The 13,029-nt window shown below is 48.4% G+C and overlaps 1 protein-coding gene across 1 annotated transcript in view; it reads right to left on the bottom strand.

Annotated features, from left to right (window-relative positions):
* The window catches only part of EGFL6 (EGF like domain multiple 6), a 55,958-nt gene that overhangs the window by 28,405 nt on the left and 14,524 nt on the right, over nt 1-13,029 (bottom strand). The window contains exon 2 of the mRNA XM_049644879.1: nt 4,617-4,798. Within this exon, the coding sequence (XP_049500836.1) occupies nt 4,617-4,798 (182 nt within the window). The remainder of the gene's footprint in view (nt 1-4,616; nt 4,799-13,029) is intronic.

The raw sequence follows: 13,029 nt of genomic DNA, 5'->3' as shown, positions 1-13,029 counted from the left end.
GCCAGGCCCTGAACGGCTGACTCAGCCATTGCCCAGGAAGGCCACCTACCTCCCCTCTCGTTGATTTCCCGGCTCTGGTAGGTCTACCTCTAAGCACGCCTGTTCCCAAAGACCCCAGCCTCCTCCCCCTCCACCACAGACCCTATTCTTTGTTAATGTCCACATTTATCTCCCAGTTACCCGGACTCAAAATGCCAGTCATCGCTATTATCTCTTGTCCCCAAACCAATCCGTTGCAACATCCTATCCCTCCTTTTCCACCAAGTCATTCCTCGAACAGGTCTTTATCTACCTAAAGGGAACCACGCTGCCCACAGATGTCTGGGACATTACCCTGCACCCGTCTGTCTCCCGCTTCTCCCCGCCACAGCCCTGTGACCAAGTGCTTGACTGGCACGGGGTCTCACAGCTTAGCCCCTGCTTTGGGGGCAGGACAAACTCGGTGGTGGGGTTAAAACTCGAGGTGCCCGGGGAATCAAGCCGAAGGCAGACTTCTCTCGAAACCACATCTTTGCCTGGCTTCTTCCCCTGCTTCCCGGCTCCCTTACAGATCTCTCCGGAGAGCACCTCTCAACAGATTGTTTGTCCAGGAAGCCCCCTTACAGGCTCTGCTCCTAGGAAATCTGATGTCAGATACGACATTAAGCCGATATTCCAGAAGCACATCTCTGATCATGCCAGGCCTTGTGCAGAAGTCACCAAATATTATGAACTGCCTCTAGAATACAGTATAAGTACCATCACCATGGCCTGGCTTCATCTTTGTTCATTCCCTTGGCCTACTCTGTTCCCTGGACATACGCAACCCTGTGGTCAAACTAGATTGCCTACTCTTCTCTAAATCTACCCTTTTCTGGGGCGCCTGGGTGGCTGAGTCAGTTAAGTGACTCTCTGATTTCGGCCCAGGTCATGATCTTGCGGTTCATGAGTTTGAATCCCGTGTCGGGCTCTGTGCTGACAGTGCAAAGCCTGCTCAGGATTCTTTCTCTCCGCCCCTCCCTTGCTAGTGCACACGTGCTCGCAATCTCTCTTGTTCTCAAAATAAATAAATAAATGTTTAAAAATTAATAAATGTGGGGCGCCTGGGTGGCTCAGTCGGTTGAGGGTCTGACTTCGGCTCAGGTCACGGTCTCACAGCTTGTGAGTTCGAGCCCCGCGTTGGGCTCTGTGCTGACAGCTCAGAGAACGGAGCCTGCTTTGGATTCTGTGTCCCCCTCTTGCTCTGCCCCTGCCCCGTTCATGCTCTCTCTCTCTCTCTCTCTCTCTCAAGAATAAAAACATTAAAATATTTTTTAAAATAATAAATCTACCCTTTCGGCCTCTTCTCACCCACGGGCACCCCTTTTTCACCCTCCAATGGTTAATATCCTCCTGATCCTTCAAAGACTACTTTGCATGACCTCTGCTTCCAGAAGCCTTCCGGGGTTTCTCTGGCCATGTGTGAACTTGAGAATTCCACAGACCTCTGGCGGGCCTCTCCCATGAAGCTGATCAGGTACCATCTTATTAAATAATTAGACATATATTTGCTTTCTATCCTTGACTTGCATCTGCTATCTGATCCCAGTGCCTTCAGAACACAGACTTAAACATTCATCGTTGTTCCTCCCGCTGCGCTTAGCGGTGTCGTGAACGTGTCAGACACGCAAACAGTTCTGAGTCGTAAGTAAAATAAAAGGTGCAGAACTCTGACCAGGGCAACCTTTTATGGCTCTGAACAAATCACAAGTGAGAAGGTCAGGAAAAAATGCTTCCCGGCAAGTTGCTTTCACTTCTGGAGACAAAAGAGAATTCTGCTTTCCAGCGTCTATTTTGTCATGGATGTGTTCTTGGAGAGGCAGCCTTAAGTTCAGATGTTAGGAAAAGAAATCTGTTACTTTTTTGAGCCTTGAATACCTCTGATGGCTCCCTCGAAAGTTATTTTCAATGTGGGCCAGAGAGGAAAGCCAGGCCCAGTGCCAAATAGAACATGAGAGAAATGGTGAATAATATCCCCGCTGCTCTGAGGTCAAAGCTCCAGCAAGATGTTTTCCATTTACAGTCACTTCGGATCTGTGATTCGAACAGCCAGGGTCCAGCACGGGGAAGTTTGGTTTATGTCTACGATGGCCTGAGGTTTAAGTGTCCTCCAGCTAAAGTTCTTGTTCATCCTCCCTAGATTCCTCCAGATTCTCGGTGGGAATGCGTTCACGGACAGCTCTCAGCTCCGTATCTCATCGCGCTAAGTGCCGTACATTTGAAGGGTAACGATGTCGAGCTGAGCCATCCCGCCAAGAGCTAGAAAGTGCCAGCGTGGACTCAGGGCCTCTGGAGGAAGGAACAGACAGATGGAAGTGACCTCCCAGGTCTGGGGTGTGATTCGGCTTGTTCGGGACGTGCGTTCTCGCCTCATTACCATTCAGCCCACACTCTGGCTTGGGAATCAGAGGTCTGGCAGTCGGGGGCTAATCACGCTGTTATTTGGTGCTTCAAGGAGATGCCTTTACCGTCAAGAAGGACCATGCAAATTGGACGTGATACAACACGGATTTCAGATACAGAAATCATCGCAATGCAATACCTGAACCTTGGGCTCGGGCAGCGGGGGTAGGGGGTGGGGCGATGGTCCCCCCGGCTTGCCAAACACGCACAGTGAGCATTTCGCTCGGTCCCTGTGCACGTGCTCTTCTACATCTTGCTTTAAAGCCTCTCCTGCCTGTGGTAGTACATTGTCCACAAAAACATCGAGAACGTGACCGGCTGGCTATGCCACGGCCAAACTGCTCTGATTTAGGTACAGAACAGACCCTACCGCCCTCATTTATTCACCAGAGACGTGTCAGTTTTATGGCAGTAGGTGCTGGGGTTTGTGCAACTGTGAGAGATTCCAAAGCATGCGCTCCACGTGGTTTTTGCCCCTTTCCACCTGACTGGCTTCAAATAAAAATGTGCTGTGTCTCGAAAAAGAATACAGCAACGTTTCATTCCTGCATCACCTGGTGCTTTCGGGGACAGGAGAGTTACTGGTCCTTTCCGAATCAAGGGTGATTTATGAGGTATTTTCTACGCGTGCCAGGGAACGAGCATATCCTTCAACGCTTACTCTCCTCGTCCTCTGAAGCAGGGCTTAATCTCTCCACATGGAGGAAGGAGAGCCTCAGCCGCTCAGCCGGCTTACCCACCTTGCCCAAGGTCACAGACAGCATTCTGAGTTCTCAGGACAATGTCCTTGATCGGGACACTATAAATCCCGTCAGTGTGAGGCCCCACCCTCTTTTTTTTTTTTAATTGACAAAGCCCCAGGAGAATGTTCTAACTTTACCGAGGTGGGCAAGAACGACCTCAACTATTTTTCTGGTATCTTTATACTCTTATCATCTTGGCACAAGGAGGCTGATGGTGAGAGATGTTGCATAATAATGAGCGGGTAGGAGCATTATCAGTGCCTTCCAGGGTTTTATAGATCTGTTATTATCAAGTTCTGTCTTCACCTGTGGTCTATCTGGCTATTTCTTAACCAGCTAGAGAGGAAGAGTTTAGGGCAGAGACAGAAAGAAGGTAGTACTGTTAAAAAAAGCTAACAGTTTTGCGCCTTACTGTTTATAATCCAGTTGTGTGTTTACCCTATTGAAGAGATTAAGGGCTTTGGGTTCAGGTATAGCCACCTGCTAGGGACATGGGGACCATGAGACCAGATTCCTGCCCTGAAGGAATGTACTCCCGGTCAGACAGTCAGCTAGGAGGAATGTGGATCGGATTCTTCTTCACTGTGACTGTGGGTTCTCATAGACAGTCATATAAAACAAAGAGGGGCGTCTGGGTGGCTCAGTCGGTTGAGCGTCCGACTTTGGCTCAGGTCATGATCTCGCGGTTCGTGGGTCCGAGCCCCGCTTCGGGCTCTGTGCTGACAGCTCGGGGCCTGGAGCCCGCTTTGGATTCTGTGTCCCGCTCTCCGCCCCTCCCCCTGCGCATGCTCTCTCTCAAAAATAAACAAACATAAAAAAAAATTTTATAAAAAAAAGAAAGTGACATAAAAGTATGCAAATCTTCGTCCTCCCTAGCCCTCCTGAAAATGATCAGAGGCCTCTCTTGGGAGTTCCTCACACATGGTCTGAGAAACCATATCCAAAGCAAATTACGGTTCCTTAGATTGAAATCCAGACAAAAGAATCAGAAAAGTACTTAAAGTGTTTACCTATATGCACCCATCTCTTAAAATATCTAGAAACAGGCATAATGGACTTTAAAAATGTGAGTAACCAAACCATGAAGTAAATGGCTTACTTTCTGGTGTGTAATTGGAGCCTACCGGTTGGATGATTCATAATTAACAAGTCGATTTCATTAGCAATCAATTGGAACAATTATAACCAGAAGGAAGTATACCGGCCTGAGACTGACAGAAGTAACTCACAAGACCCCTCTCCTAAAGCAAATCCTGTCTAGAATGAAGGTAGCAGCCACATTTTGAACGGGAAAACATCTCACAGGAACCCGGACCTTGGGTATAGATATTTTCGTCCCTCTGCTGGGGAACCCACTGACAAGTTGGCGACAATTTACGGTGTCACAGGTAAAAACCTAAGGACAGTGGCCTCATACTCGAGCACAGGGTGGTCTGAGTTTTTATAAATTACCTTCACAGCCTCCCCTGCTGTTCCTTCTCCAGCCATAGCAGCAGGCCAGCTTAGTTCCGTAGCGACAGAGCCCGGGCTGCGGTGTGGACGTCGACAGCCCACGATCCTTTGCACTGTGGGTCAAGAGCCACCCGTTAGTACTGAGAAAACAGAAAGGGCAACAGAGACCCTTTCCTGCTAGTCAATGAGCAGGAGAGATGACAAGCACCTGGTGAGTTTCAATAAACCCGCCCTAAGGGCTAAATTAGATTCTGAAAACGTCAATTTCCGGTTGCCAGCCTCTGCCACCATCCCTTACCAGCCTTCCCCGATCACAAGCGCCGTCCATTTCTTTCTTCTCCAGGGTTAAAAGGAGTGAGTGACATAATCTATAAAACGAGGGCACGTGAGAGGGGCCCAAAGTCGGTCTCTGGACACTCCGCAGTGCCAATTTTCCGCTCCAATTCCGCATAGACACGGTGGCGATTCAGGTCTGTGTCTGTTTCGCTGCCGAGGGCGGTAATGTGACTCCCCGGCCCCGCCGCTTTGTCCCAGACAAGAGTGCTGCATTCACCCCACTGGCCACCTGGGAACCACTAGACAAACTGGAATCTCCACACGCCACAGGCAGTTAAGAACTGGAAGGGCTCCAGAGACCCTTTGGCAAAGCCCTCTCATGTCACAGATGAGGACACTCCAGCCCGGCGGGGGGGGGGGGGGGGGACAGTCATGTGCCCAGCAGAGCCGGGTGTCGGGGAATCCAGCCCGGAGCGGGTTCTCGGTCCAGACCGCCTCCCAGAAACACCATTTGCTACACTCCTTAACTGTGGAGCAGGGAGTGGCAAATGTTTCTCATAAAGGGTCAGATGGTAAATATCCTAGGCTTTGTCATAAATACGGTCACACGGTCTCTGAACAGGCACAAAAGCAGCCAGACGGACAACAGTAGGCAATAGCACACAGGTGCGCATAACTGGGTTCAAGAAACTTTCTTTATGGACACCCAAACTTGAATTCAATACACTTTTTGCGCGCCATGGAACGGTACTCTTCCTTTGGTTTAGCTTTAACCACTTAAAAAGATGCAAACCACTGCTGGCCCGCGGGCTGGAACTTGCCGACCCCTGATCCGGAGACCGGAAAGAGCGAGCCCGGCCATCAAGCGCCCCTCAGCATTCTGGGCCACGAGTGAAGCTCGCCCACATTTACTTGCCTGCTGACCTAGTGTCGGACAGGGTTGCTACCAGCTTCTGGAAGAAAAGACCGGAGCTGTGTATTCTGTGGAGGGCTGGGATGGTTTCCTCCCACGTGTCAAATACAACGTAAAACGTTTCCCGGGCTCTTTAACAGACAAGGAACGCAGGCGTTACCACCTGCTTTCTGCTGCACGACTGAATTCTATGCAATAACACCTTACTCAAGGTCGGGAAGTTGCACAGCCTTGCGGTTTTCCCTTGCGGTCTGCCTCTCCCACCAGCCTGGTTCTTCCGTCAATAGCCACAAAGATACGGTCTGGGACATTTCGTTAACCGAGAACACCGAACGCCAGGATGCTTTCAGTGTTTAATTTTTCTTCAAGGGGACTTTCTTTCATCTTCTGCCGAAGTTAATTTGCGGGATTTATAAGTCATTCGCTCGACCATTTAGAACTGGGTTTTTCAACCTCCACGTGGCGGACGCTTTGGGCCAGATACATCTTTGCCGCTGGAGGCTGTCCTGTGCAACATCCCACCTCTCCAGGTGTGGCAGGCGAAAGTGTCTCCACACATTGCCACACGTCCCCTGGGGACAAGACTGTCCCCCTGCAAGTGAAACCTTTACTCAGAACTTGCGATATTGCAAGCACTGTCTTAGACACGTAGAGTGATGAAAATAGACCCACTATTTTCTCTCTTAAATTCCCAATCTATTGTAAACAGATATATTGCAGTCGAGGACAGCATGGTAAGTGTCCTTTGCGATGCTTTCAGAGCTCTGACCGAGAAATGACACAGTCACCTGTCATAATCTGATATGGATATTACTAACAATTCTTCAAGGGATCCCACAAACTTTTTTTTTTAATGAAAGAAAAAACTTTTAAAGTTCACTTACTTATTTTGGGGGAGGGGGAGGGACAGAGAGAGAGAGAGAGAAAGAGAGAATCCCAAGCAGGCTCCACGCTGTCAGGCGCAGAGCCCGACGTGGGGCTCGATCTCACAAACCATGAGATCATGACCTGTGCCGAAATCAAGAGTCGGACGCTTAACGGCTGAAGTATCCAGTTGCCCAAAATAATCTTGACCCAGTCTGCACGTTACTAACAATTCCCAAACAAGAAAGCAGACCACGGAACATAAAGTGTTATGTGTGTCAGTCCAAACATCATGATGCGCTTCAGAATCTTGGTTTAGTATTTTAAAAATTGTTAAAGTTGACATAATAAAACACAGTACGTTTTCGTATTCGCTGTTGGGAAACCATCACCATTACTGAATTCCAGAACAGTTTCATCCCTCAAAAAAAAAAAAAACAACAACGAAAAAACCCCAAAGCCACACCCATTAGTAGTTCCAATCGCCCCCCTTCTATCCTCTGACAACCACAAATCTACTCCTTGCTTCGGGATTTGCCTAGTTCGGACGTTTCACATAAATGTAATGATGTGCTATGTGATCTTTTGAGTTTGGCTTCTTCCACTTAATATGCAAAAGGCTCATCTGTGCTGTGGCACGTAACAGGACCTCATTCCTTTCTATGGCTGACTAATCTTCCATTGTATGGATACACCACATATGTTCATCCATTCAGCAGCTGATGGACATTTGGGTTGTTACTACATTTGGGCTATCACGAATAATGCTGCTGTGAACATTGACGCACGACTTTTTGCACGGACATGTTTTCACTTCTAGGAGTGGAACTGCTAGGTCACATGGTAACCATGTTGAACTTTCTGAGGAACTGCCAGAATGTTTTCCAAGATGGCCGCATCATTTTACATTCCTTCCAGCCACGGACAAGCCTGCTGATTTCTCCGTTCTTTTTTTTTTTTTTTTTAATTTTTCTTTTAACGTTTATTCATCTTTGAGAGACAGAGAGAGACAGACCGTGAGCCGGGGAGGGGCAGAGAGAGAGGGAGACGCAGAATCCGAAGCAGGCTCCAGGCTCCGAGCCATCAGCACCGAGCCCGACGCGGGGGTCGAACCCATGAAGTGTGAGATCGTGACCTGAGCTGAAGTCGGACGCTGAACCGACTGAGCCACCCAGGCGCCCCCCTGATTTCTCCATTCTCACCAGAACTTGTTATTGTCCATTTTTTTTTTTCATTACAGCCATTCTAGTGGGTGAGAAGTGGTATCTTACTGTAGTTTTGGTTTGCATCTCCCTGCTGGCTAATGGTGTTGGGCATCTTTCATGTGTTTATTGGCTATTTGTGTACCTTCCTTGGAGAAAGATCTATTCGGGTCCTTTGCCCATTTTTAAATTGGATTATTTGTCTCGATGTCCTTAAGATGTGAACACAAAGATTGAAACTAGTCGGTAAAAACAGCTATCCCCAAACCTTGGTGAATAAGGTAATGTAACTTTGTCTCACCCTGCAGAAAACTCTTCCCCCTAGAACTTCAGAGTTAGTTAGTCTCTTTTTCTTATTTTTCAAGTTTATTTTTGAGAGAGAGCGAGCGAGTGCACGCATGAGCAGGGGAGGGACAGAGAGAGAGAGAGTGGGAGACACAGAATCCGAAACAGGCCCCAGGCTCTGAACTGTCAGCACAGAGAGTGACTTGGGGCTCGAACTCAGGGGTGGCGAGGTCATGATCTAGGTCGAAGCCACGCAGGCGCCCCCTCAAGAGTCAGTTTCTTCACTACACATGCCTCTCATAAACATTGACAAAGCACGCACATCTGCCTTCTCCTTTAACAACCTGGAGCTGATGTTTGGGGAGCAGAGCAGACAGAGGAAGTAACTCTGCCTGGGAAAGAAGAGGAAGGTGTCACAGGGGATGTTGACACTGGGGTTGGATTTGAAAAGAAAACATGACAGAGGTGCCTGGGTGGCTCAGCTGGTTAGGTGTCTGATTCTTGATTTTGGCTCAGGTCATGATCTCACGGTTCGCGAGCCCAAGCCCCGTGTCAGGCTCTGTGCTGACAGTGCGGAGCCTGCTTGGGATTCTCTCTCCCTCCCTCCCTCTCTCTCTCTCTCTGCCCCTTCCCAGCTCATGCTCGCTCCAAAAAACACAAACATTTAAAAAATAATAAAAATCAAAGAGAAAACATGACAAACAGGAAGACAGGGATGCATTTAATTAGATTTCAATCTATCAACTAAAACCTTGGCGATGACCGTGGCCAACTTCTTGCCTATAGGTTTGCAAGGGAGGGCCTTACCTATTTCCTGACGCCCCAAGCTCAGCTTATTCAATAGGACGTGAATACGTATTGAGCGCTGAGCTGGGGACTGGGGATACAGAGATGAACATGGTCCCTGACTATGAGCTTTCAGACAAGAGGGTGAGGGTAACGGAGGCGCTAAACATACTCCATCAGCTCTAGAAGCTTCAAGCAAAGAGACACACTCTGGTTGAAGAGTTCCAAGATGTTCCCTCTGAGGGCGCAACCTTTCAGTGAAATGGAAGGTGAACAGAAGTCAACCGCATGGAGTGAGGGAAAGAATATTACGGGCAGAAGTCAGAGCACGAGTGCAGGGTAAGAGCTAAGAGACACCGTGCTGGTGCTCGAGGAACCAAAAGAAGATGAGAGGATCGGAGGGAACGGAGGAGAGTGGGTTACAACGCAGAGTGCCATGTTAGCCAAGCTAGGGCTATGGGGCCTCATAACTGAATGGTCATAGGGCAGCACGGAAGGGTTTGAAGTAGGGAGGTTATTTGATAACATTTTCCTTTAGAAAACTATTATTGTGGCAGCGGTCTGGAAAGTGGACAAGATGGAGGCAACATGGAAATAGGGATGCCAGTTGGCTTGGAAGATGCTGGTCTTTTGGACTGGAGCAGTAGCAGGGGCAGTGGGGAAAAGTGAATGGTTCAAGGTGGCACCAAAAGACTTGGCAATGGATGAATCTTCATTCATTCATTCATTCATTCATTGAAACATTCAGTATTTACTGAGAACCTACCATGTACCAGGCATTGGGTTAGTCTCCAGAAGCTCAGCAGCGATCATGAGGAACGTCAGCTCTCAGCCTCACGGAGGTCGTATTCTGGTCAATCAGACGTGGAGCGTGAGAGGGATGCCAAATTGGGAAGATGGCAGGGTGTTGTTTCTGGAATGGGGAGCATGGATGGAGGACCACATCCAGGAGCAGGGTAAATGAGGAGCTGTCTTTGGGACATGATAATTATAAGGGCTCATTAGACAGGATGTTGAGTAGGAAGCTGGAGATTGAGGCCAGAAGTCCAGGAAGCAGGATTGCATTCCGGAGTCTTCTGGAGGTACTTGATTACTGAGTCCACGGGAATGCATGTAGTATAAGAAGAAAAGAAGGCTCGGGGCACAGTCCCAGGGAAACTAGCACGTGAAGGTGGGCCAAGGAGGGAGGGGAAAGGTCCAGAAAGAGACCCAAACAATGCTCAGAAAGGTAAAAGGAACACCAGGTTAGTACAGTGTCAGGAAAGCCAAATGCAGAGAGTGTTTCTAGAAAAAGCAGGATCAGCTGATGCTGAGTGGTTATAAAATATGATGGTTAGGACTATGGTCTCCTTCCTGAGTTGGAATCTTGGCTCTACTATATACCTGTGACTTTCAGCACGTTACTTCACCTCTCTATGTCTCAACTGATCTCATTTGTAAAATGAGGATAAAAAGGGTATTTACTTTAAGGGTTTTCGTGACAACGAGATGATTGAATACATATACGTAAAGGGCTTAGAACAGTGACTAACACGGTAAATGCCCTCTACCTGATCGCTCTCAGTAGCGTAGGATTATTATTAGATGTGTTGAAGAGGGTATAGGTTTAAAACTGCCACTGACTCATAATCAACGAAAAGAATCTCAGTTTGAACTAGGTTTCTGCTTCAGTCCGAGTCCCCTGAGAAGCAGAACCCATAAGGGGACTAAACGTGCAAGGATGTTATTACAGGAAACACCTGTGAGAGAAAATGGACGGGAGCCGGGGAAGGCTAGGACATCTATTGGAGCCCCATGGACGTCTGACTCTGAGCGGAGGGAACGGGGAAAAAAGTTGAGCGGAAGCATCCGAGGCTGCCGCGTGGTCTAAGGAAGGTTTGGCAAAACCGAGGGGACTCCTGGAGCCCAAGCTGACCTTCAGAGGAGAGTGGTATTTCCCACAAAAGGTCCTGCCTTAGTATCCCTGCCATGCTCAGCCTGGAAGGCGGCCTGGAGGGAGCAGCCCATGGGAGGCGTGGCCTTGCTCAAATGTGGTGATGGATTGTTCTTTTTTCTTTAAATGTTTATTTATTTTTGAGAGAGAGAGAGAGAGAGAGAGAGAGAGAGAGAGAGAGCACGAGCAGGGGAGGGGCAGAGAGAGACAGAGACACAGAATCGGAAGCAGGCTCCAGGCCCTGAGCTGTCAGCACAGAGCCCGACGCGGGGCCTGAACTCACGGTCTGCGAGATTCATGACCCGAGCCAAAGGCGGACACATAACCCACTGAGCCACACAGGCGCCCCAAATGTGGTGATGGATTTCTAAGAGCAGAGTAGTCGGGGCCCTGGGTCAATTACACCCCCGGCAGTTGGAAGTCTGCAAGGCACATTCTTGTGGTTGCCACAGTTTCCACGCAAATTGACTTGTTAACGTACCTACGAATCAGTTTTCACCGTAAGGGGAGGTTATTATAGAATTTTACCTTAAAGAAAGTAACCTTAGGCATCAGCCCCGTTCTACCCTATCATTTTACACCTGAAGAAACCAGGGCCAAGAAAAAGACCGGGGGACTTTACATTGTATCAAAAGTCAGAGGGGAACACACTTCACCAAAGTATGGAAGGGGAACAGAGTTTTCACCTCAAAATATGCTTCTTTGGCATAAGGGCTATTTGGGGCTGATTATTTTTAAGAAACAGCAGACATAGGAGAAGCTCTGAAAACCTGAGAAGAAGAGAAATCTCCATCTGTAAGGGTGTCCCCCTCTCTGTACCAGGAAGGGGATAATGGCTTTATTATTTAAGTTATTTATTTTGAGAGAGAGAGAGAGAGAGAGAGAGAGAGAGAGAGCGAGCATGAGAGCGCACACACAAACAGGGGAAGGGCAGAGAGAAAGGGGGAGAGAATCCCAGACAGGCTCCGCACTGACAGTGCAGAGCCCGATGTGGGGCTCGCTCGAACCCACGGACCACAAGATCATGACCTGAGTGGAAGTCGGACGCTTAACTGACTGAGCCACCCAGGTACCCCAATGATGACTTTAAATCTCAAGAAACTGTTATCAATGGAGAAGGCCAGGACTTAAATCTGTGTAACAGCCTTACCCTTGTTTACAGTGCTTTGCCTGGTAACCTCTCATAACCTGCTCCCCCCCCCCCACCCTCAACATCATCTTTGGTCTTTAGCTGGAGATGTTCCTTAAATAACTCCATTTGGGGGAGTTATTTGGTTTTCCTGGGTCTCCCCCATGTGCGCAGCAGGTAGATACGTTATTGCACTTCTGCTTGGTTTTCTATTAATCTTTTATTACAGGGAGAACTCAGTCAAGAACCTCGAATGGTAGAGGGAAAATAATTCCACCCTCCCGTGCTATTCATTCATCCATCTTTCCATTTGTTCACCCCAAATTTATTCAGTAACTACACATGTTAGGCACTGTAGTGGGTGCTGAGACTCTAGACATATATAAGGAACAGCTCCTGCCCACAAAGAACTTATAATCTAGGCATGAAGAGAGGCAAGTGAACAGATAATTACACTCCAACATGACAAATCTTATCCAAGGAGTAAGTTCTCAGGAGCTCAGAGAAGATACAAGAATCGTTAGGTTCAGGTGGGCAGGGGAGGGGTTTTCTGGATGAAATGGGAGCCTGATGCGAATTCTGGTGACTGACGGGACCTACCCAGGTAACACGAAAGGAGGCTGTTTGGTGGGGAAGATGTTCCAGGCAAAGAAAATAGCCTGTGCCAAGGAGGGAGCCACTAAGAACACGAGGATTGGTGGCCTATCAACTAGAGCTCAGACAGGGGTGTGTGTTCAGAGCAGGGGAGTGGGAAGGGAAGTGGGGAGGGTATGGGGAGCAGAAGGGAGCAGAGAGATAAGCAGGGGCCAGAAAGAAAAGGCCCGTGACCGTGCAAAACATTTTGTCCATCCTGAAGGCTCTGGAGAGTTACAGAAGGATTTCAAGCGGTTTGGAAATATCCAGGATTTTGCAAGACAGAGCAGCCTCCGTGGGGTGACTTCAAACTAAAAAGCTTCTGCACAGCAAAGGAAACCGTCAACAAAATGAAAAGGCAACCTACTGAATGGGAGAAAATATTTGCAAAT

This window comes from Panthera uncia, chromosome X, assembly GCF_023721935.1.
Source record: "Panthera uncia isolate 11264 chromosome X, Puncia_PCG_1.0, whole genome shotgun sequence".
NCBI classification, from domain to species: Eukaryota; Metazoa; Chordata; class Mammalia; order Carnivora; family Felidae; genus Panthera; species Panthera uncia.
The sequence above is the reverse complement of the archived record's forward strand: the minus strand, read 5'-3'. Positions and strand labels throughout refer to the sequence as shown.